This window comes from Gallinula chloropus, assembly GCF_964237585.1.
Source record: "Gallinula chloropus genome assembly, chromosome: 27".
In the NCBI taxonomy this organism is placed as follows: domain Eukaryota; kingdom Metazoa; phylum Chordata; class Aves; order Gruiformes; family Rallidae; genus Gallinula; species Gallinula chloropus.
Genome location: NC_140112.1, coordinates 5,623,968 through 5,648,298, shown reverse-complemented (window position 1 = coordinate 5,648,298; position 24,331 = coordinate 5,623,968). Strand labels below are relative to the sequence as shown.

The 24,331-nt window shown below is 60.6% G+C and overlaps 2 protein-coding genes across 2 annotated transcripts; one reads left to right on the top strand and one right to left on the bottom strand.

Moving 5' to 3' along the window:
• Positions 1 to 637: 637 nt before the first annotated feature.
• On the bottom strand, positions 638 to 9,844 carry FGD2 (FYVE, RhoGEF and PH domain containing 2; the record flags this gene model as incomplete). Its single annotated transcript, XM_084275839.1, is given in 18 exon segments — positions 638 to 1,217; positions 1,304 to 1,447; positions 1,835 to 1,981; positions 2,108 to 2,233; positions 2,442 to 2,534; positions 2,634 to 2,664; positions 2,746 to 2,825; positions 2,922 to 3,014; positions 3,447 to 3,593; positions 3,928 to 3,986; positions 4,545 to 4,683; positions 4,803 to 4,959; positions 5,348 to 5,496; positions 5,837 to 5,917; positions 6,519 to 6,741; positions 8,776 to 8,867; positions 8,869 to 9,733; positions 9,831 to 9,844. Coding segments are annotated over 18 exon segments (2,862 nt in total). The 3' UTR covers positions 638 to 995.
• Positions 9,843 to 19,949, top strand: MTCH1 (mitochondrial carrier 1; the record flags this gene model as incomplete). The annotated part of the gene is given in 14 exon segments (XM_084275838.1): positions 9,843 to 9,911; positions 9,913 to 9,969; positions 9,971 to 10,141; positions 10,840 to 10,924; positions 12,272 to 12,378; positions 12,720 to 12,797; positions 13,090 to 13,147; positions 13,542 to 13,593; positions 14,558 to 14,617; positions 16,405 to 16,498; positions 16,843 to 16,890; positions 17,086 to 17,153; positions 17,868 to 17,943; positions 18,334 to 19,949. Coding segments are annotated over 14 exon segments (1,098 nt in total). The 3' UTR covers positions 18,409 to 19,949.
• Between the last annotated feature and the right edge of the window lie 4,382 nt (positions 19,950 to 24,331).

Here is a 24,331-nt window from a genome sequence, read left to right as displayed (position 1 = left end):
GACAAGCCCTGCTGATGGGGACACCACCCCCCCCAGCTCCCTGCACTGGGCTCCCCCATCCCACAGCTCAGGCGTGGCAATTTCTGCCTGGGCAAGAGTTTTGGGGAGCTAAAGAGGATGCAGAGAGGGACAGGAGGAGCTTCAGCACTGGGTGATACAGTCCCACCTGCTCATGAATGCTGGTGCTGGAAAGGGGAATCCCCACCCCAGTGTCTCCCCAGTGTCTCTGCCCTGCCCCAGTGCAGCAGAACCACCTGCATGGGCCCAGCTGTGTCCCAGAACATTCCCCCCACCTCTTTCCTCCCCAGGAAGCAGGTGACCAAGAGAGGTACAAGGGGGGAAGGTGCTGGTGGGCAGGATGAGGTGCAGGGGGAGTCCTGGATGGGCAGGAGCACAGGCTGGCTCAGTGATACAGGCTGGGGGTGTCTGGGGAAGGGGCTCCCCACCCCATGGGCCTGCAGCAGTGTGAGGCCAGGAGCAGTGACAGGGAAGGAGGGGGACACCCCAAAGCCAGCCCTGGGGTCCCTGGGCAGGGTGAACAAGCAGCTGGCTCCCTGCAGGGTGTCGGAACTGGTGTGGGGTCCGGCTGATAATCGCACCCCCCACAAAAAGGCTCCTCAGACCGCACACAGGGGGGCACAGGTCGGGTTTATCACAGCAACCTCAGTTCGAGGGATAATTCACTCCCTGCACCATCCACCGCCGGGCCGGGCGCGCACGAAGACCGAGGCGTTGCTGCCCTCGGGCGGCAGCCGGCGGCACGGCCCCGGGGCAGGCTGGCTGCAGGGCTCCCACACCCCCAGGCTCCCGGCTCGGCTACCCCGGCTGTCCGCGCCCACGGCAGGGAGCAAGGAGGGAGGGGAAGGGGGATCCCACCTGGCAGACGAGCCCCCGCTTTGCCCTTGTCGCGATGAAGCAGCCAAACGCCGAGAGGGGGGGACGGGGGTGGGGGACGGGGATCTGCCCGAAGCCAGCTGGGAGCAGGGGGCACGGCTTCATTCTGCTTCATCCCAGGAGTCCTCATCCTCGGGGTGCGTGATCCCCGCCGCAGAGCGTGCCATGGCCTTCATCCAGCGCTGCTTCAGCTCCTCGCTGTCGGCCATGAAGGTGTAGACCTGCCGGGACTGGGCCAGCTGGAAGAGGTGCCGGGACTCGCCCTGGGGCAGGTCCTTCACCTGGTAGCCCAGCAGTGGGATGGAGGTGTGCGCTCGGACGTCCTGCCAAGAGCAGAGACAGCTGCAGGAGCCAGGGGATGGGGCACACACAGGCTGCCCCTTGCAGGTGGAGCCAAGCCCGGCCTTACCTGGGGGGCTGCGTAGATGTACAGCACCAGGGGGTCGTCCTGGGGGATCACAAACCAGCCCCGGGTGCCCCCTTTGCCGTTCTTGTCCAGCAGCTGCAGGGAACTGCACAGCAAACTCTTGCCTGATGCATCTGCAGCTTCTTTCTGCCAGAAAAAGCCAACAAACAAATCCCTAAATACCACATGAGGGAGGCAGAAAGGTCACTTCCTGGGGAATTCCCTGCCAGATCCACAAACCCCTGCCCCAAACCAGGGGCAGGCAAGGGGCGGTCCTGGCTGCAAAGGTCCTGCTGGGATCCCACGGCAGGGGCTTGGAATTCCCAGTCCCAAGGCTCACAGAGCTCAAAGGAGGGGGCTCAGCGTGCCCATCACTCATTGCCAGGCACCCTTGGACTGCTGTGGGGGCCACTCCGCTGCTCCTGCTGCAGCACACAGCCAGGCTGTGACAGCAGGAGCAGGGCTGGAGTGGGTGGCAGAACTTGGGGGAAGAGGGGCAGAGGAGCAGGGCACGGGAGGACGGGCAGAGCTCACCTCCAGGATGCCTTTGTGCTTCCCTTCCCGGTCCTCCGGCACCACGTGGCCTGTCAGGAAGACATAACATTCCTGGCACACACGGTTCAGGCGATTCCCGTCATACTGTAGCTCGGCTTTGTAGTCTGAGCAGCGAGCACACACCACCTGCAGCCACCAGACAGGGACTCCAGTGGGACCAGGGCTGGGGGAGCCCGGGGACAGCTCCTGAGGGGCAGGAGCAGCCCCAGGGAAAAGGGGACCGGGGTGGAAGAGGGGTGCTCCTGCACTCACGTATCCACAGGCCCGGCAGTGGTGCCTCCGCCGCGTGATGGCGTTGAAGGGCTCCTTGCAGCGCATGCACATGGTCACCAGGTTGTCCCGCACCCACTGCGGGGCTCGGCGGCCCAGCTCCTCTGTCTGGGGTGGGACACAGCATCACTGGGGCAGCTCGTTGTGCTGCCGGTGCTCCCAGCCCCTCCTCAGCCCTTCTCCCTGTCCCAGTTGTTCCCCCCCCCCCACCCCAAGCTCTGTTAGGGAAACTGAGGCACAGCACGGTGGGCTCTCCCTGAGTGTCTGCACAGGAGGGTGCTGGAGGTAGGCTAGGCAGGGAGGGCAGGAAGGTCACCTTCAGCGAGGGGGTGTCTGTCTCCAGCCCATGTAGTGCTGTCTTAAAGGTCTCACTCCTCTTCTCCTTCCTGTCAATGGCGTCTTGGAAGGCCTAGAGCAGAAGGCAGGGCTGCAGGGGCAGTGGGGACGTGCCCCGACTCGGCACCCAGCTGGGCCCAGCTGGGCCGCCTCTCCCAGCCCTGCGTGGTACCTGGATCCAGGCGTTCATCTCCTCCTCAGACCTGGGTACAAAAGGGAGATGGGTGAGCTGTGGTCCCTCTGCCCCAAGGGTCTGAAGGACCATCAATCACCCTTCCCCTTACCTGGCTTGCAGCTCCAGTGTCCGCTGCTTCCCCGAGACCAGGAAGGTGTGAGGGAACTGGGTGTCGTTCAGCTCCCGCACCTGAGACCAGAGGAAGGACACGGGAGAGCTGAGCCCCCCTGCAGCACACAGGGAGCAAGGGCTGGGGGGAGCAGCAGGACAAGGTGCCTGTCTGACCTTCATGCCTTCCACATCGATGCGCAGGTGAACCTGGAACTCAGCGCCCACCTGGATGACCTTGGGCACGCAGTAGAGCAGCATGTTGTTGAACTGGGCAATGGGGAGGAGGAGAGGGTCAGCTGGGGTCCAGTACCTGTTTGCTCAGAGCTGGAGGCTTCCCTGAGACCCAGGGTCCTCCACCCCCCCCCCCCCCCCCTCCCCCACAGGGCTGAGCTGGTCCTTGGGAAGAATCCACCCTAAAAAGAAACTGGTTCTGCCCCAGCCCTCTCCCACCCTGCAAAAGTGAAGTGTTGGGGGTTCATGGTGTCCCCCACTCTGAGGGCTGCCGTGCCCTGGGGATGAGCAGGTTCCCAACCACACTCAGGGTGCCCTTCCCTGGAGGGAGCTCCCCCCCCAGCTCTGATTTCACCCCCTTTGTGTAGAGATGACCCAGCAACGCGCTGGCCAGGCTGTGCTGCCCCTGTCCCCACTCCTGCCCCATCTGCTCCCTGCCCTGTCCCTCCTGGGCATCCCAGCTCCCACCAGGAACAGGTACTTCTCCGACGTGCTGTTGGTGCGGATGGAGAGTTTCTGGATCGGCCCCTCCTTGATCAGCTCGTTGGAGGGATCCACGATGTCATCCTCCAGGCCCAGCCGCTGATACACGGCCCACAGGTTCTGCAGCCGTTCCTGGGGGAGGCAGAGGGACCTGGCTCTGTGGGGAGCTCAGCAGCCACAACCCTGTCACCCCTGGGTCCCCTCCCTCCGCCCTGAGCACCAGGAGAGGTGGCACAGCTCTCAGGCCAGACTGATCTGTGAGAGCAGCTCTCAGCCTCCAAACAGCCGGTCACATCACAGCCAATGTGGCAGGTGTGACATCCCCAGGCTCAGGGTGATGGGGTCAGGTTCCAGCCTCCTCTGCTGAGCCCAGAGGGCTCCTGTCCTGCTCAGGGCAGGGCTGTGCTCGCTGGGAAATCCCCGTGCTGGGAGGTGTGAAGCAGTGCCAGCTGGGACAGGCACTCACCATCTCGGCGATGGCTGCGTTGGAGTGCTTGGCCACCATGAAAATCATCTCCAGCGCCTCTGCAACGAGAAGGGGAAGGGTGGAGGTTACACACTTGCTAGAGAGCTGCGAGGGGGGAAAACCCTTCGGGTCTCTTCCCTCATCGGGGAGACACGCGTGCGGTGGCTGCTGCCCTCCCCTGGACACAACCGGAACGGTCCTGAACGCTGAGCAGTCGCCTGGGTCCAGGCGGATCGTGTGCTGGGGTCCTGGGGGTCAGACCCCCCGCTCGTTTCTCACCCCACCCCAGCAGGGCTGGGAGCTGCTGTGGTCCACGGGGGGCTGACAGCAGGGTCACCCCGAGTCTCCCTGAGGGATGCCAGGCAGAGATCATCCTTATCCTCAAACACCACCCACACCTTCCCTGCTGACCTCCACAGACCCTGAGAGGGCAGATTAATCCCTGTCCCTGCTAGAGTACGGTCAGGCTGAGGGGTTATACAAGGGCACAGGGCAGCTGGTGAAAGAACCCAGGTATCCTGATGCCTGTGTACAACCTCGGGGTGGGGGATTATTTCCCCTACAAGCCCACCCAGCACTCCCCAGAGCAGGGAGAGCTGGCTGGGGGCAGCCCTTACTCTCGGCGTCGCCGCGGTCGGGGGACTGGGGCGGTAGTTTCCGGACGTAATCCTTCAGGAGGAGCTCGTAGCGTGGGATCCTCTGCACAGGCTCCAGCATGTGGTGCTGCAGCGTCAGGTTAGCACAGACCTTCCTCTTCTGGGGAGAGACACAGAGAGACACACAGTGAGCAGAGCAGCTCCCACTCTGCTGCTTCTCCCTTGGGGGATGATTTTGGGAGCGTTGCTGCGGTCCCTCACCCCAGCACGGCCCATTACCTGGATGTCAGCAATGAGGTCCTGGAAGGGTGGGGATTTCTCTGACCAGAGGGTGATGAGCTCCACAGCCTTGTCGAAGTTCTTCACGTATTCTCCATACATCTTGAGGAAGGGTGCCAGCTTCTGGATCACATCCCCAATCCGGGGGTTGGAGCTCCTGTAGGAGGGAACCACAGACCTCCAGCTTCCTCAGTCCAGTGGGGTAGGCAGTGAGGGATAAACAAAGGGGTGGCTTGTGTGCAGAGGGTTTTACCTCTACACCCTGATACATCTCCAACTTCCTGCTCTCCTGAACAGGAATGTCCCCAGTTTGCAGCCATCCTGGGCCATTCATGCCTGGTCACACCCCTAAACCACCTGAGATGTCACCCCCCCTTTCAGAAATACCCCGGTGTGAGCTGGAGTGTTTTAAGGAAGTGTTTTCAAAGATGCTGGGTGCAAAACAGGCTGAGCTCTCTGGCTCTGGTGGGAGAGCAAATTCCTTGCTTGCCCCCCTGTGCTGGCAGAGCAGCCCAGGTGCCCTGCCCTCCCCTCCTGCAGCTCACCAGTCCTCCATGCGTTTCTGCAGCTCGGGCAGGAAGAAATGGGCATGGAACTGGTAGATGGAGGAGATGTTGGAGAAGATCATTTTCACCACCTCCTCTGGGACTGTCTTTCCAGTTTTGGCTTCTTTCATCAGCTCTGTATAGAATATCTGGAAGAAAAAAGGGGTGAATAAGAGGGGTGAATAAAAGGGGTGAACAAAAGGACCCCATTTCTTCCCTGAGACCGTTTTGCTTTGCTCATTGTGTGACTTTTGCTTTAACTATTAACCTGCCTTTATCTCAACTCATGAGTTTTCTCACTGTTTTAACTGTCTCCCCCATCACACTGGGGTGGAAGGAAATGAGTAGCTGTGTGGAGCTTAGCTGCTGCTTTGCTACTAGCTGGGATTAAACCATGACAGTGCAGAGCTGTGCCACAGTCCTGCCTGGTTTGTCAGCGTGGGGTGGCTGAGCTGTGCTTGGTAGGGGCCCCTCTGGTCCCCAGCTTACCTGGTCGAGTAGGTGGAGGCGGTTGACATAAGCCTGCTCTGTCTCCAGCAGCTCCAGAGCTATTTTCTTTTCCTCTGGTTCCTGTGTGGGGAGAAGGGTTCAGTCTTGTGAGTTGAAATGCAAGGGGAAGGGATTCAGATCTGCTCCTCAGTGGTCACAGCCCAGCATCAAACCGGATCTTGCTTCGTGTGAGGACAAGGGAAGGAGCCCAACAAAGCATGCTGTAAAAACAAGGCTGAAACCAGAGCTGGTTTGGGGCTGTCAGGCAGCCTGGCTCATGTCCTCCTGGGTCATCCCTTTCTCTGGGCCTGTCTCCCTTGGAGCAAAACAGGGGTAGCGATCCCGACGGGTGGGCCAGGGTGGGGTGGGTTAACCCCATGCTCTGCAGTCACACCAGGGCCTCTGAACACAGTCCTGCAGGAATGTGTCTGCAGCTGGCAAAGGGCAGCCAGGGGATGGCCCCAGCCAGGCCCAGCTCCACGTCTGACCCCCACAGCACAGTTATATCAGAGCATGGATCCACCTGACTACGGGGAATCGGTGCCCAAAGCACCAGGGAAGGAAGGGGCCGCTTCTCTCCCCCCCCACGCACTGGCCCTTGCAGGGCAGGGACCTGCAGAGAGCTCAGCTCTGCCCCAGCCTGGGCACCCACCAGCCTCCCCGAGCTGCCTCTCGGGCTCACCCTGCTGCCGGGCTGGAGCTCCGGGTCCGGCCGCCGCCTCCAGTCGTCCTTGTTGATCTTGTGCCGGAAGGACTGGAGGCACTTGAAGCTGAGCCCCCGCTGACCCTGCTGCTCCTCCTCCTTCTGCTGCTCTGCTTGGTGCCTGCCAGCCGTCTGGGAAAGGCCCTGGCTGGCTGCAGGAGTAGCCTGGCCATGCTGGTCCCTCCAGGAAGATTTGCCAGCCCTGCCATGGAGGAATCAGCTCACCCGATGCCCCAGTACGGCGCAGCCCCCCCAGCCCCCAGCCCCAGGCGACGCTGCTCTGCTACACTGCATCCTGCTGGTACAGCCCAGGGGCTGGAAGTCCCTCCTGAAACAACCTCCAAGGGGGCCAGGATCCAGCCCCCCTTCTCCCAGAGCCTCCTGCTGATGCGGTCAGCCCCCACCCTGCTCTAGAAGAGCACGACTCTGCTGCTTATCCCAGCCCCAGCCAGTGCCCCTCCGCAGCTCTGCAGGGCCAGCTCGGGTCTGGCTCTCTGCAGAGCCAACACAGGGAGCTGGAGGCTTTGGGCACGAGGCTCTGGAAGCCAAACAGCCAAGAGGAGGGCTTGGGAACATGGCTTGGCAGTGGTTGGTTTGTTCAGTGGTTTTCTCTCTCCCCTTTTCTGGCACAGGCAAGGAAAATAGGTCCAGAGCAGCTGCAGGGGAGAAGCCACACAGGGCTGTGCAGGTGACAGCGAGCTGTCTGTCCTCAGAGAGCTGTCTGTCTGTCCTCAGAGAGCTGTCTGTCTGTCCTCAGAGAGCTGTCTGTCTGTCCTCAGAGAGCTGGTCCCTGGGGCAAACTGCCCCAAGGAGAAGCTGGAAGGACATCCACTGGTGGCCTGCACGTGGGAACGGGAGGAGGAAGAGGAGAAAGCTGGGATGACACTGGATATGAAACCACACAGTTGGGGATGGGAGAGGGGCTGTGTGGTGAACAGTCACCTGCAGAGGAGGACAGGTCCATGCCCGTGCTGGTGAGCACACACCTGGAGCTCAGAGAGCACCCACAGCCACACACACCCTGTCCTGCCCACGGGGGTGACATAACCCTGCACCTAACAGGGAGGCTTTACCTGTCCTTCCCAGCGTCTCCCAGCCCTAAACCCACTGCCAGGACCTGCCAGGGAACTTCCCTCTTTCTATTTGTGCTGACTTGGGCTTCAACTTGTTTTCTGTTCCAGAAAACTCATTTTCCAGGTTCCCCAGCTTCCCCTGAAAGTTGTTGAGTGACTTTTATTTCCTCAAAATCAAACTCACACTTCACAATAAGCAACAAACACAGCGAAATGGAGGCAGATCAAAGGCTGCAAATGGTTCCAGTGCAACAGCATCACAGGTCAAATGTTGCCCATGGGGACAACCAGGGGGCTCTGGAGCCACCCAGAGCACAAGGCCCCGGGCAAAGCTCACAGGGGAGGTGGAAGGAAAGTTCCCAGAGCAGGAGGAAATCTCCTGCCTGACCATCTTCAGCAGGTGCTGTGAAACTCATCTGCCAAACCCCCAGCCTCAGGAAGGGGCTCGCTGAGAGCACCTTGCTGATACAGGGACAGGCACGATGATTCCTCAACCTGGTTCACAACAGATGGAGAAACTGAGGCATGGGCCACAACAGCGGCCTCAGAATCACTTCTACACCAGGAGCAAAGCAGATCCCTGTGCTCCAACCCTGGCACACACTGCCTGAGGGTCCCACTCACGCTCCCAGGTGCCTTTCACAGGGCTGCCTTGCTGCTCAAAGGAAACCTGCCATCCCTCCTAACATGATGCTCTCCTCCCCTTCCGAGGAGCCTCAGTGCTGCAAGCAACCAGGCAGTCTGAAGCTGGTTCCTGAGGCTCACATCCCCCCCAAGCAGTCAATTCTCAGTGAAGACCCCTGCCTACACATTTGCAAGCTAACCTCCTGCTTCCCCAGCAGCACGGGGAGAGCATTCACCAGCCAGGCTGACTGCAAAGGCACCGAGGGTGAAGGGAACAAGCATGCCACAGCCTAACCCTGACCCAGGCACAGAAACCTCCAGCACAAGCAGTGTCACAGCCCACTGAGATTTTCAGGCTTCTGCCCACGACCCACAGCAGGAGGAAGACACCGGGCAGATCCCAGTGCTAAAGACCAGCAAACCACCTAGTCAGCTTCTCCACAGCCTCCCACCGCCTCCACAGCAGGTTTCTTCCTTCCAGGACCCACATCCCACGGAGCCCTAACACCCCCACAGAGCCCAGGGCTCTCCCTCCTTACCGGTGCTCTTCAAACACAGCCACCAGGTTCAGCACACTCCGCTGACTGTGGGCTTCTCCCTCCATGGCACCATGTGGGAGTGTGTCCCTGGAGGAGAGGAGCTGCAGGGGGGTGTGTGTGGGGGTGTAGGGTGTGTGCTGATGGCTGCTGCTCCTTTCTTCTCACCCCCGCCTCTGCTCGGAGGGGTTCCTGGGACCCAGGATGTCCTTTGGAGAGAAGGACTTGCACGGGGCAAAGGCAACCTGCTGCCCTGGCAGTGGGAGAGCTTGTGTCAGGCTTGGCCTCAAAATGAAAAGGAAAGAGGAAGCACAGCGGGTCGCAAGGAGAAACGCTGAGAAAAAAAGAATCCCTGGGAATTCCTTCAGCTCGGGGGGCCCTGGCTGGGAGCCCCACGGCGGCCACAGGGCCCAGCCCAGAGCAGCAGCAGGGATGTGCCAGGGGCCTGCGCTGGGCAACAGGCCCGAGCGGCTGCCCTGGGGTGAGCTGAGCCCCGCCACGCACCACAGCCCGGGGAGCCCCCCAGGGGCCGGGCCGGGGAGCCCCTCGCGGGCCGGGCCAGACCGAGGAGCCCCCCGGGGGCCGGGCCGAGCAGCCCCTCGCGGGCCGGGCCGAGCAGCCCCTCAGGGGTCGGGCCGAGGAGCCCCCCGGGGGCCGGGCCGAGCAGCCCCTCGCGGGCCGGGCCGAGCAGCCCCTCAGGGGTCGGGCCGAGGAGCCCCCCGGGGGCCGGGCCGAGCAGCCCCTCGCGGGCCGGGCCGAGCAGCCCCTCGCGGGCCGGGCCGAGCAGCCCCTCGCGGGCCGGGTGCCGCTGTGAACGCTGCCGGTGGCGCGAGGGGCTGCGGACAGGCCTGAAGGGACCCGCCGGTGGTTGGTGGTGGTGGGGGGGCAGGTGCAGGCAAGAGGCCTGCGGGCCCCACGGGCCTCACGGACACCCCCTCGCCCAGCCCGCGGGGGCCAGGCCCTGGGGAGGGAAGGGCAGGGCGCGGGGCACGGCCCCGCCACCCCGCACCCTCCCTGCCCGCTGCCCCCCCGCCGCCGTTCCCCTGGCCCGGCCCCACCGCGGCCCCGTCATGGCGGCCGCCGCCCCCTCCCCGCGCGCACGCGATGGCCCCGCCCAGCCCGCTCGGCGCGGTGACGCAGCGACGCGCCGGGTGGCGGCGCAGGCGCGGCGGCGGCGGCGGCGGTGGCAGCGGCGCGGGGGGCGATGGCGGCGGCGGCGGGGCCGCTGCCCCCGGTGTCGCGGGCGCCCCCTGTCGGCGCGCCGGGGCCGGCGGCGCGGGCCGAGGGCGCCGAGGGGCTGTTCGTGGCGCTGGGCGCGGGCCTGGCCGCCGCCAGCCACCCGCTGCTCTACGTCAAGCTGCTCGTCCAGGTGTGGGGATGGGGCTGGGGCGGGGGGGCAGCCCCGTGTGTAGCGGGGGTCGGGCCCGCGGTGCGGCGGGGGGGCGGCTCCTGGGGTGGGGGAGAGGGGCTGGGGGCTGGGGGCAGCGCGGTGCCCTCGGGGCTGTGAGGAGGGGGTGGGTCGGGGGTCGGGGGAGGTTCTTCTGCCCCGCTGAGACCCCACCTGGGATGTTGTGTCCGGCTCTGGGCCCCTCAGCTCCGGAGGGACATGGGACTCCTTGGCAGAGCCCAGCGCAGGGACACCGAGGTGCTGGGGGGAGTGGAGCCCCTTCCTGGTGAGGAGAGGTGGAGGCAGCTGGGGCTCTTCAGCCTGGAGAAGAGGAGGCTGAGGGGTGACCTCATCAATGGTCATGAAGATGTGAGGGGTGAGAGGCAGGAGGCTGGAGCCAGGCTCTGCTCAGGGGTGGCAGCGACAGGACACGGGGCAGCGGGTGCAGCTGGAGCAGAGGAAGCTCCATGGGGATGTCAGGAGGAGCTTTGTCCCTGTGAGGGTGACACAGCCCTGGGACAGGCTGCCCAGAGAGGCTGGGGAGTCTCCTCTGGGGACAGTCAGACCCCCCTGGATGTGTCCCTGTGGGATTTGGTCTGGGTGACCCTGGGACTGAGGCCAGGTGGAGCAGGGGCTCTGGGAAGGCCAGGACAGGCAGCTGCTCACAGTTTCCCTTGCAGGTCGGACATGAGCCACTGCCTCCAGCTGTGGGGAGAAACGTGCTGGGGAGGAAGGTCCTGTACCTGCCCGGCTTCTTCACCTACGGTGAGCGAACCCCCCCCCCTGCCAGCTCACTGTCCTGCCCAAACCAGGGCTGGGACCTGCCAGGTCAGCCGAGCTGCCCTGCAGCAGCACTCCCCCATCCCCTCGGGTCACCCCAGAGCTGGGGAGGGACATAGAATGAGTTGCAGAGCTGTCAAATGTACCTGCCTGTTGCTGGGGACAAGGAGGAGGAGGTGGCTCCAGCGCCACATCCCCCTTCCCATGGCAAATGACTCTGGGTTTGCAGGGCAGCAGGGGGGGGGGCAGGGGTTTAGGTGCTGTAGGTTTGTTGGTGGAGGGTTTTGCTTGTGTGTTGGAGACAGCAAAGCATCTGCCTGTGCCACAGAACAGCCCTGCAATAACCTGGCCCTCTGCCCTGCTCATTTGTGTTGTAGATGGAGCCCTAAGGGGACAGAGATGCCAAGCAAAGGGAAGGTAATATGTTTAGAAGATGAAACCCATAGTTTTTCTCTCTCTGGGGGTGGAGCAGCACGGGAGAGGTGGGGGAGCACTCTGTGACTGGGGGCTGCTGTCAGAGGGGGGTTCCTGTGGCAGAGGGCAGCACAAAACCCCAGGAGTCAAGTGGGGCAGATCCAAATATTGGACAGCTGTACCCACAGGGCAGGGGGGGCACAGCACTGGAGCACAGGCACTGCAGCCCCATCCTGGAGTGCCCAGGGCTGGGAACTCTCCAGGGCTGGGAACTCTCCAGGGCTGCCCTTTGGAAATGTATTTTCTGAACAGATTCACAGCCAGAGGTGATGGGGATGTGCAGAGCCTGCCCAGCTTCCCCTGGGACAGCAGAGGACAGGGGGGCAGGAGCAGGGGGACCTGCAAGCATGGAGCAGGTTGCATTCCACCTTGATAGACCAGGGAGGAATTGGATCCATTGGCTCTTTGGTTTTTTGGCTGGACACCTGAGGAAGTTTGCCAGGGAGAAGCTGGTTGGACAGCAACAGAACGTGGGGCTGAGAGAGCCCTAATTAACCCCGAGCCTGAGCCCCCAGGGTGGGGGGAGAAGGTGACATTGCACACAAGGTCACCCCTCCCTGCCCTGCTGCAGTCCAAACAGCCTCACAGCCCTTTCAGCCTAAAACTCACCCCAGAACACTGCAGCTTTCCTTCCAGGCTGGGCAGGTGTGACAGGAAATACCCAAGGGCCCTTTGCATCCTCTCCATCATGGACTGCAGAGCGGATGCCCTGCTGCACCGAGGGTTTGGCTGGGTGCTGGAGGGGGTTGGGTGGCTCCCAGCTGAGCAGCCTGGTGTCCCCACTGGGCAGCCTGGTGTTGTCCCCACTGAGCAGCCTGGTGTTGTCCCCACTGAGCAGCCTGTTGTTCTCCTCCCCAGCCAGACACATCGTGGCCGTGGATGGGAAGCGGGGTCTGTTCCGTGGCCTGACTCCTCGCCTCATCTCCAGCACTTTATCGACCATCACCAGGGGGAGCGTGAAGAAGGTAAAGCTCTGCTGCTCCCCCTGTCAGTCAGCTGGGTGGGTTGGCTGGTGCTGTTGCAGTGCCTGCCCTCTGCCCCCCAGCACAGAGCACTGCCCACACCCTTCAGTGCTGCATTTAAAACGATTCTTAATTTGAAGAACCACTTGCCTTGTATCTTCTGCAAGCAGTTTAGTGACTCCCTGTTCCCCATTTTACTTGCCACCCTTCCTCCTTCTGTGTTCCTCCTTGCCTGCCCTTCTCCTTCCATCTAGAGCACAACTGGTTGCCTCCTGTCCCCAGACACAGGGGTCTGTGGGTCAGCACCTGCCTTGGGTTTGACTGTGTCTCCTCTCCCCTCCCAGGCCTTTCCCCTGGAGGACATGGAACATGTTTCTAACAAGGATGATGTGAAGACCTCCCTTAGGAAGGTGGTGAAGGAGGTGAGAAGTGGATGTTGCCTGTTCACAAGCCATGGGGGAACGTGCCTGGAGGGCAGAGGAAGCTGGAACTGTGGGTTGTGGATGAAGTTACTTGGAGAGAAGCTCTGGGTAGAAAGGCTGTGGTATTTGGTACCACTCTGGTGAGCTGTAAAACCTTCTGCAGGGAGAGAGGGCTCCCAGGAGCACAGGTGTCAAAAAAAGGGACCCAAACTGGGTTTCATGACAGTGAGGGAAGGGTTCTGTGCAGGGGAGCAGCACAGCCTTCCTACAGCTCTGTGGTTTTCCTCCCCAGACATCTCATGAGATGATGATGCAGTGTGTGTCCCGGGTTGTCTCGCATCCCCTGCACGGTGAGTCCTGTCTCTGTCCTACCTGACACCCCCTCTCCTGCCTGGGGATCACCCCACAACCCCGTCTGCCTGAGAAATGGCTTTGTGTGGAACCACAGGACAGGTAACAGGGCTTGAGTGTTCACTTGGGAGCTCAGGCTGGCCCTCAGAGTCCACCTCACGAGCCCTGGGGACAACCCAAGACCTTGTCCTAGAGACCCCGTTGGGGTTAAGGGCCAGAAATCCTCCCCACCACCTCCAGACTGGGGCAGGGCACTGGTTTCTGGTGAGTCTTGCAGCCACGAGGCCCACAAGGAGGAGCTGAGGGCAGAAGAGCCAGCCCAGGTTGTCCCTCGTGCCTGTTGCAGCCCAGACTGGGCTGGTCTGTGTCTCAGCCCCTGTTTCTTTCTCCTAGTGATCTCCATGCGCTGCATGGTCCAGTTTGTAGGCCGGGAGGTCAGATACAGGTGAGTGGCTGCAGCTCTGAAGGGTTTGGGCAGGCAGAGGTGTGGCTTTGGGGTGAGCAGAGCCTGATGCTCCCCTGCAGGAGGTCTGGGAGGAGGAGGAGTGAGGCTGAGCCGTGGTGAGACAGGGGGTGACTGCAGGGGGAAGGCTGGGCTCTGGCCTGCCTCGTGGCCCTGGGGATGCTGGTGGCAGAGTAGGAAACACACAGCATTGCTTCCAAGCCTTTCCCAAGCCTTTCCCAGCAATCCTCACCTCTCTGCTGGGCAAAACTACACCCGTGGCCCCCTGAGAGCCTGGTGGACGTGGTTGCAGCTGACCCACAACCTGCTGATTCTCAGCCCAAAACCCCTCCTCTGCCTCTGGGAGGTGGTTGCAACCAGAGGAGGGGTTTTGGGCTGAGAATCAGCCCAGTCAGAGCACATTGTGTGCTGTGCTGGTGACACACAGACCCACCACCCCAAGCCCAGCAGAGCTCTTCCAGCTTGGGCGCTGAAGCAGCTGTCAGGAGCTGAGCTGTTGTCCCTGGTGTCACCACAGCCAGGCAGGGCGCAGGCACAGCCCTCCCGGGGGGTGAGGAGGAGAACAGGGCTGGCTGCTGTGCTGGGGGCTGCAGGGGGGACGCTGCTGTGCTGGGGGCTGCAGGGGGGACCCTGCTGAGGTGGGGGCTGCAGGGGGGACGCTGCTGAGGTGGGGGCTGCAGGGGGGACGCTGCTGTGCTGGGGGCTGCAGGGGGGACGCTGCTGTGCTGGGGGCTGCAGGGGGGACCCTGCTGAGGTGGGGGCTGCAGGGGGGACGCTGCTGTGCTGGGGGCTGCAGGGGGGATGCTGCTGAGGTGGGGGCTGCAGGGGGGACGCTGCTGTGCTGGGGGCTGCAGGGGGGATGCTGCTGAGGTGGGGGCTGCAGGGGGGACGCTGTGCAGGACACAGAGCCGGCCCTGCAGGCTCACAGCTCCTCTCCTCCCCGCAGCGGTGTGTTCAGCGCCATCGCCCGGATACTGAAGGAAGAAGGGATCCTGGGCTTCTTTGTGTACGTGAGTCGGTGGTTCAGTACTCTCTCCCAGACTCCTGCCCGCTCTGCCAACCTCAGGGGTGCGCTGAGCTCCCCCCACCCCTTCCAAAGCCTTGTCTGCCCTGCTCACAGCGCTCCCAGGAGCAGAGATTAAATCCCTGCCTTTGGCAGCGCCCCAGTTCCACCATTAAGCCTGCCCCAGCTCTTAGCTGCAATCAAACCTTCAGAGCCCAGAGAACACCTTGGATTTTTCCTTCCCTTTCTTTTCCCCCCCTTGATGCTTCTTTGTCCTCCAGTCAAGGGCCATCTAAAGCATTTGTTTGTGTAATCCAAGATCAAATGCCACAATGGGACCCCTTGTTGGAGTAACAGCCAGGGCCTGGGTAAGGAGCACATTCCTCTGAAGAGCACCCTGGGTGCAGGTGGTTTGTGCTGGCAGCAGGTGCCCTGTGCAGCAGCAGCACGATGCTGCCTGCCTCAGCAGCGCCTCTGCCTGCATCAGAAGCTGAAAGGTGCTTCTGAATTGGTGGCATCCCTGAACTGGAAGCCTAGCAAACACCTTTCCTGCTTGAACTCTTAGTTAACAATGCTTCTTGTCTCTCTCCATGGGGATAGAAGAGCAGAAGCACCTGCTGCCTCCCCTCCCAGCAGGAACAGAGCTCACTGTATCACATCAGGGATAGCAAAGGCAGCTCAGGAATTTCAGGAGGGGTTAAACTTGATCCTTTTGGCTCTGCAGCCACAGAATTTGGGCCTCCAGATGAACCATGAACACATCAGGGAGAGACAATCACAGGGGAGGGTCACCCTGTCCTTCCCCCCCATCAGATAATGGTGACTGCATCTTCCTTGTGCTGCCCACAGCTGCTCTGCTGAGCTGCACAGCCCCAGATCTCCTCTGTTAAACACAGGTTCCTTCCTCTGGGACATTCCCTGGGCAGAGCTCTCTGCCCAGCAGCCCTCCCTCTCCTCCACCCCCCAAGGAAATAACCCAAAAGGAGCTGCTGCATTCCCTTCCTCCACATAAAATAAACACTGTTGGTAGCCTAATTAAATTTAATAGTTCACAGGAAAGGTTTTAACACAACCCAAAGTGTCTCTGGAGGGCCCTGAACTTACAACATGCTCTACAACCCCTCTAGGAAATCACACTGCTGTGGGGGGAGAACAAAAACTGCACTTGTAGGACCAGATTGCTGCTTCTCTGCTCTCCTGGTGCAGCCCAAACACATCCACTCCCTTACAGCCATCACAGGGAGCTTATTTCTTGTGGCTTCATCATGTCTACACAGCAGCACCGGCTGCACACACTTGCTCTGGGCTGGTGATGGAGACTTGTCAGGGGACAGGCTTACCTCTCTTCCCCTTGTATCTGCAGCAGCCCAGAAAGGTGTTCTGTGGGCTCTGAAACCTCTGCACATGGCCAGCCTGAAGATGGGTTATCCCAGCTCCTGGGGTTCTCCTGCTGGGTACCTCACCTGACACCACACAGGCTTCCTCACCTGCCTGCTGCTGCTTCAGCTTTTAAGGACTTGTCATCTCCTAAAAATGTTCCTAGTCCACATCTTGGGCATCGTGGCAGAGCATGTCCTGGTCAGAGCAGCCAGCAGCACGTGTAGGGTCCTGTCTGAAGGCCAGGAGAGCTCTTCCCTGAAACTTCCCCTCCTGCCTTCAGCTCCTCCCAAAGTAAAGATGTGTTTTGGGGGAGTGGGGCTCCCCTACGCCAGGGGAGGGAAGGAAGGGGCACCCCAAAAGGCAGCTCTGGGGCCCTTCTGCACCTCACCCTCCTCTCTTTGCCCCTGCAGCGGTTTAGTCCCTCACATCCTGGGGGATGTCATCTTCCTGTGGTGCTGCAACCTCCTGGCTCACTTCATCAACACCTACGCAGTGGACGACAACGTGAGTGGACGTGGTTGATGGAGGGGTTGGGGGGCTGGTAGTGACCCCCTGCAGCTGCAGGGAGTGGACAGGAGGGTCATGGCTGATTAGCTGGGACTGAAGCCCTGTAGAAGTGCTGAGGATGCTCTGTCTGCTCAAGGCTTTTCCAGCTGCAGTTCAGGGGATCAGGTTTGATAGCACATGTCTCCCCCAGTTTGCAGCTGGGACGCAGCACAGGGGTACCCCTTTCTGCCTCCTTCCTCTGCCCCACACACATCATCTCAGACTAGAGTGATGTCACGTAGTGAGAGCAGCAGCCTGGTGCCATCCACCTCCTCCACAAGCCCTTTGGTTTCTCTCCCCAGTTCAGCCAGGCATCGGTGATCCGCAGCTACACGAAGTTCGTGATGGGGGTAAGTAGCCCCCTGCCACCTCCTTTCCCCTCCTCCCACTGCCCTGCTGGGGGGAAACTCACAGTCTGGGGGGGGCAAAGGCTGGGCTGTGTCTCACAGCCAGACACCAGGATAACTTCATGAACACCCCAAAGCCCCAAGTGGCTGTTTTGACTCGTGAGCCCCAGAGAAGCTGCCGGTTCTCTGTGCTTTCAGATCGCTGTGAGCATGCTGACATACCCCTTCCTTCTCGTGGGAGACCTCATGGCAGTGAACAACTGTGGGTACGTCTGTCACACTGACATCTAAGCCTTGTCCTTGCCTTCTCCCAGCCCCTCATTGTCTGAATCCTCCAACAGCCTCAAAGCTCCCATACAGAGCCATAAACCACACAGCACCTCACAGAGGTGGCTCGTTTCCTCTCCCAGGTCACTTAGTTTTAGGTCAGAGGGTGCAGACAAGAGCAGCATGGAAACCTCAAGTGGGGAGAAGTAGAGAGAGTGGTGGTGCTGGCTGGGCTGATCTGAACTAGACCAGAGGCAGAAGGGATCAAAGGGACCATGCTGGCCCCAGAGAGCAGCACGAGGGAGGGAAAGCAGAGCTCAGTGCAGCAGTGGGTGCAGGCAGGAGCAGGGCTGAGCTTGCTTCCCCACTCCCACTGCTGCAAGGAGCCTTCCACAGTTGTGCCTGTGGGAAGGGGACTGGATCCAAACCCCAGGGTAGTGTTTTCTCAGTATCTGCTCACTTGTGAAGGAGCAGATACAGTGTACAGTCCTGGACTCTTCATGTAGCCAGGTAACACTCCTTGTTTGTACACTCCAGAGGTAATTAAATTACATGATCTGCTGCATTGTAAATAATGAGCTGGTCATTTGGCCTTCAGCCCAGTGTGGACACGGTTTCTGTGTCCTCACTTACACTCAGCACTGCTCGTGTTACCTGCTCTGAGCAGATGTCACCTCACCCAGCCAGCTCAGCTGTCTCTTGTTGCCATGCAGGTTACGTGCTGGCCTCCCTCCCTACGCTCCTGCCTTTGCATCCTGGATCCACTGCTGGAGGTACCTCAGTGCTCAGGTGAGGGAGTGGGGCACACACAGGGCTTTGGGCTCCCTCTGCTCCTTCCCAGGGTCTCCAGTGCTGCCCAGAAAGTGCCTGTGCTGCATCTTTGTAACCGGTTTCCACGCCTCCAGTTTCAGCACTGGTCCCAGGCAGGGCAGCTCTGCTGTGCCCGGTGACACCCCTGAGCTTGCAGCCAGCAAAGCAGCTCTGCCCCCTCCATCCAGCATCCCAGGGGAAATGCCAGACTCCAGTGCCCCACGTTGTTCTGTGCAGAGACCCGGGGTGCTCGGGGCTGGCAGCCCACACCTCATCCTTCCCTGCCAAGCAGCTGCGATTCCCTGCTGGGTCTTGGGCACAGCTGCCCTGACCCTGGGCTCTCTCTCTCTCCCCCTCTCTCCTCCCCAGGGGCAGCTGTTCCGTGGCTCCAGCCTGCTCTTCCGCAGGGCTCCCATGCCAGCCACCTGCTTCCCCATCGACTGACTCCTCAGCAGGGAGAGGTGATGACCTTGGACTCCTCCAGGAACCCCACGCTTGTTTCGATACCTGTGTATTGTTTTCTTTTCAACCTGAAGTCTGTGGTGCCAGGAGAAGACACCCCCTCTCCAGCAAGGCCAGAAACAAGTTGGCTTCTGGAGATTTGGCTTCTGGCTGCAGCTGGACCAGAGCTCCATCATCATGGGTGTTTCAACCGGGACACGTAGGAGAGAGAGCAGAAGGATGTGGTCTTGTCTCTTCGGTCCAGGCTGTAGCTCTGGAGTCATTGATAAAGTCCAGGAAACCAGAAAATGCCCAGATACTAAACTAGCCAGCCCTGAGACCCAGGGACAAAAGACTGCTTCATTCTGCCTGAGCAGAGAAGTGGCAGGAGAGCCCAGGTCACCTTCTGGGAAGGTGACACCAGGTGACCAGCCTCATCTCTTCTGGAGAGGGCACACTCTTAGGTGACAGGCAGCTCTGCCTGGGTGAGATGGAGCCCACGACCCGTTTTTAAGGCTTTGAGGGTACCTGAGCACCAAGAAGCACCTCACCTCCACATCAGGGGAGCTGTGCTGTCGAAACAAGAGAAGGGAAGCAGCCCCACCATGAGGAACAGCACAGCCCCACCGAGACAGGGATGGCTCAGCTCTGGGGCCGTGCTGGACTTGGACATGGGGAGGGGTGTGAGCAGCACACGGTACTCACTTTGGGAAGGCCTTTTCCAGCTGGATGGGCTGTGTTTAAGATGCACCCAGCAGAGGTGCTGGGTGTAACCTGGACAGGCGGCCTGGGTGCTTTTCTCAGGGGAGGTGGGTGCTGGGTTGGACCAGCACCAGTGAGTGTCTCCCAGCCAACAGCATCACGACCTCCCTGGGCTCCTGCCTAGCACTGCGGCGGGGGGCTGCAGCTCAGCACCATCCTGCTGAGGGCAACACGTGGAAGGGTTTGTCTTGTAGCAGGGACACTCAGCCTGCTGCTGTCTGGAGTAAAGGGATAAACCTTGAGCTGGCTGAAAGGCTCACAAGGTGCTGGAGTCAAGGCATCCCCAGGGGCTGCAGCAGGGCAGGGTGGTGTCTCCGGCTCCCCAGACAAGTTTGGCTTTTCTTCTTTGCACCAGTCTGGGCTGCTGGAGCAGCCAGGCAGATCCCCCCTGGGTTGGTTCCCCCACGGAGCAGTCTTTTGCACAGGGATGGTGCTGCCCTCCCTGGGACGCCGTTCTGGGGGCCCTTGAGCAGGTTCCCAGGTGCTGCTGTAGCTGCAGCTGGGGTCACACCCCATCCTGGTCCTCAGGGCACCCCAGCCTGCCCATCTCGCAGGTGTTTTCCTCCATCAGGTGGGTTTGATCCGCAGCTCCTGGGACTCCCTGGGGCCAGCAGTCCCCCCCCAGCTCCCTTCAGTGTTGTGAAGTGGGTCCTGTCCATCCTCCCTTCCTCCTGTACCATTTGTGTTCCAGTAACAGAAGTTCAGTAATGCATGGCCCTGGTCCCTAACACTAGAGGTTATTTCAAAGAGGATTTAACTATGTTCCAAAATACAGCTACAAACCAGCAGCTTTTGTGTGTTCCTTTCCTTAAAAAGTGTGAATTTCTTTTTTGCATATTGGGCTCGCTCACTCAGGAGAGGTTTTGGTCTGGGACAGGCATTTCCCTTCGGTTACTCCCCCAAAGCCAGGCCTAAACTGGCTGCTCCACACTCAGGTTCCCTTTGATCTTCCTTAGGTTCAGGCTGAGCAAGCTGGGAGCACCTGGAGCACAGGTGGAGACAGCAGTGGGCTTGGCACGACATGTGAGAGGAGGGATTTGGAGTTCAAACTGACCCAGTGATTTTGGAAGGGAGGGCAGAGACCCTTCACTGCTGTTGGACCCACTCAGAGCCCATCGGGGGGGCTCAGCTGCTCCATCCCCCCACACACAGCTCCCTGGGTCCCAACTCACCAGCCTTTTATCACAGGACCTGGTTTCCTGCCTGCTCCAGCACCAGGCATCGCATCTCCCAGACCCCAGAACACCCACTCAGGAACATAACAGCCTTCACCCCCAAAATGAGGGTCACCTTCTGCTGGGCACAAGCCCATAAAGCCTCCTACACCCTGTGTGTGCTGCCCAGCTGCAGCCACTGCCATGAGAAGTGCCATTCCCTTCCCTTCCAGGGATTTACCTAAATCTGCACCAGAGCAAACATCCTGCTACCAACTTCTGCCCAGATCACTGGGACCCACAAACTTTACTAGAAACACAACACTTCAACACAGCCTTTAGACAGCTGAAACGAAAACCAGGTTCCAAAGCCTTCAGTGAACTGCCTTAACCTTGAAGAAGGTTAATTAATCATAGGATGATTAATTATTTCCTTACCTCCTCCCATTTCTAACCCTGGTTCTTCTTATCCTGTGGCAGGAGCAGCATCTGGAGCAGGCAGGGAGAGGACCCAAACCCTGCCTGTCCTCCCCCCCTCCCTTAAATAGCTGCCCCATTAGCAGGTGCTCAGCCCTGAAGCTGATGCTCATGTAAAACAGCTGAGGGGGACAGGGCTCCGGGTGAAACCAGTTGGGAGGAGGGTCGGAGGGTCCCGTGTCCGGGATGGAGCCCGGGATTTCTCCCACCTCCAGCCCCAGCGCTCCCGTATCTGCCCAGGAAGCAAACTTGGGTTTAAATATTGACTCTGCCCTGCACAAAGCCGGGATGGGTGGGGATCGCTGCCGCCGGTTATCAGCTCCCAGCAGAGAACAGAGATTGCTGGGACTTTGGCCTCATCTGCTCCCAGCTGGGGGGGGGAGAAGGGAGAGGGAAACTCAGGTCAAGGCTGCCCTGAGTCTCCGCAGGGGCCCGGACGCTTGGGTCTGGCAGGATTTGGGGAGCAACGAGGTGCTGCTGAAGTGTCTGTGGCCAGGGAAATGTGGAGCTGAGCTCAGTCCCCCTCCCATCGTCCTTCCCTTTCCCCACACAGAGCTGTCTTGCTAAAGGCCCTTCCGTTCAAACCACCCCCCCAGCCAGCCGTGCTGCTCTCTGCTGCGGCGCCGGGAGGAAAGCAGCTGAGCAGCACCCATCACCCTGGTGTCTGGTCAGCGGGAAGGCTGCTGGTTCCCCTCCCTGCCAGCCCTCGCCAGCTCCGGCAGCGATGGAGGGGCCCCGTGTCCCAGCCGCACACGAGGAAGTGCCCCTGCGGCGCGGCGCCCTTGCTAAGGCTGTTTGTGCTGCTCTCCCACAGCGCCCAGCGCCACGGAGCGAGTAATGCTTGGTAAATATATATATAAAGTCATAACCAGCCCGAAGGAGATCCCGTCCTGGGGAGGGGGGACTGCTCAGGGCAGGGACTCGGGCTGGCCCCAGGGGCTGGCCCCGTGAGCCTGGACCTGTCCCCATCTTTGCTGGGAGTGGGGTGACCCCATCCCCTGTGTTGGCCTTCGCTGGACATGTGAGGTTATGGTCTGGTCCTGCTGAATTCATCCCGCCTTGGACAAGGGAAATCCCAGCTGGAAACGAGGAGGAAGGGCCACAGCGGGACAGCTCGTCGTGGGGCCCAGCCTGGCACCCTGGTGGTGGTGGCTCTGTCCCTCACTGGTGGCTCAGGAGGGGAAGAGCTGCTTTCCATTCTCCCCCTTGCCTGCTGCAGACCCTGTTTTGGGGACAACACCCTCCAGTCCCCCCAAGCCCAGCTGCCCTGTCCCCTCCTGAGCTGGCAGTGCTTTTGGGGGGTAGTCAGCTGTGTTTTATCCCACCCCAAGGAGACCCTGGGCCTGGGACAACACAGGCTGCCTGGGGTCGGCCGAGTCGCCTTTCCCCACGGCCGCTGTCGCCCTGCACGACTCCCCCAGAGCTCACACAGCACCGGGCTCCCCCGTCCCAGGAGAGAAGCAGGAGGCCTGGCGAGCCACGTGAGGGGGGAAAAAACCTCTCCCCAGCTTTTGATTTGGCTTCCCTCCCCTTGGCTGTGACCCGATGGCCGAGCTGGTGTGCCGAGAGGCTCAGCACCGCCGCGGCCCTTGTCCGAGGCGCCGTCCCGCACTGGCGAGGCGTGAATTCCCTCATCTTTAGGAGCGGAGGTTCTCCCTTCAGAGCCGCCTGCGCTCTGCGGCTCTTGTCAGGCTGCCAGAGGAGGCCGGAGCAGCGTCACATGCCGCAAAGTTTTACAAGGCGAGCGAGGCGTCTGGGGAGAGGGACGGGAGAGGGGACAGGCGGGCGCACTCGGACACGCAGGCGGAGAAACCTCGCTCCAGCTCCCAGCTCAACCTTTATTTATTATTTTTTTTTAATCTTTGTTTTTGGTGGTTTTTTTTTTTCCTTTTTTTGGAAGAACAAAGACTCTGGGGTGGGTTGGCGCGTTTTGTTTTTTCCGGGGTTGGTGTTTGGGGATGGGGGGGGTGGTGGTGGTGGTGTGGAAAAGGAGGTCGGAGGTGGAAGGGAGAGCTTGAAAGTCCCGAATTTCCCTGGCTGAGTTGCTGAGATCTCGTCTCTGCAAAACTTGGGAGGAGGAAAGATGAAGGAGGGGTGGGGGGGAGAGAGAAAAAGAGGGGGGGATAATCAAAAAATAAAATCTGATGACGTCACTTGGAGCAGGGGTGCCTTCCCTGCTGCCTGTCAGATGCGCCTGACAAGAACAGGGCAATAAAACAACAGCCGCCTCTGTCTCCCTCGTTAAACACGGCACTAATTGGATGTTAATTTCTCCTTGCTCTTCTTGCTGCTCGATTGTGAGGGCTCTGCCTGGCTCTCCCTCTCTGGTTTTCTTTCTTTCCTGTTGCAATGCTCTTGGCAGCTCTGAGGGACTCCGGACTGTGCGTTCCCCTCCCGCTCGTGGACTGGAATAATTCAGGAGCTGGGAGTCTTAAAAAAAGGAGACGAGGCGTGGGGGGCAAACGGTTCAGAAATGGGGCGGGCGCGATGGATTTCGAGAGCTACGCTAATCTCCCTGTTTCCCGTGCATTGTCCTGCCGACTTGGAGCTGTTCTGTTCCCATTTGATTTCTCTTTCCACGCCTTTCCCCCCCCCTCCTCCTTTCCCTTTTCCCTTCGTGTTGGGTTCGGGCTGCTGGGCAAAAAAAAAAAATATATGTTCCAAAAGAGAAAAAAAAAAAGAAGGGGGAAAAAAAAAAAGGGCATTAAAAGCAGGGGTGAAAAAAAGGCAAAAAGGCCAAAAAAGAGAGGAAAGAAAAAAAAAAAAGCACGGTTCAATGACGACAAACCCCCAAACCTCCTCCCAGCTCCCCCCGTCTCGCCGCGCCGCCTAACCCCTGCGTGGAAACAGGCGTTTTAGGGAGCCGGAGCAGGAAGTTGTTGTTCTCTGCCTTGCCCAGGTCATCCTCACAGGGTATGTGTGCAAGGGCGGTGGGCGCGAGGGGCTCGAGGGGCTTGGTGGGCGCCCAGCCATGTTTGGCCGCCCCCCATATTGCTCCCCGAGCTGATGAGGGTGGCGAATGTTGGAGGGGTAGCGGGGGGCCAGGTGGTGTTTTGGGGGACGTGAGAGGGGCCCAAGGGACAGGATGGGTGGGGGAGCGGAGGGGAGGGAGCGGGAGGCGGAGGTGGGGGGAGAGAGCGAGAGCCGGGGAGTAAAGTCCTACCTGGGATCGGTGCCAACTTCCTGCAAAGGGTTACAGACCCGCGGCTTTGAGAGCCCACCAGAGGCGAGTGTGCTCTTGTCACGGTTCCAAGGCGAGATGAAGGCAGCGGGAACAGGTACAGCAGATGCCGAGTGGCCTCGTTTGCCCGCCGAGCGGGGCTTCGGCTCGATTTCAACCTCTTCGCCGGAGAGGCTTCGGTGCTCCCGCCAGCGGGGCCCTCGCCATCCCCGCACGAGGCCGGCGGGTGCCAAGGGTGGGGTGAGCCATCCGTCGGCGTCTGAGGTGGGGGGGGTGTGGGGGTGTGGGGGGTGGGGTGGCGTGCATGGCAAAGGGGGGGGACCCTCCGCCGCTCGTTCGCCTCCTCGCCGTG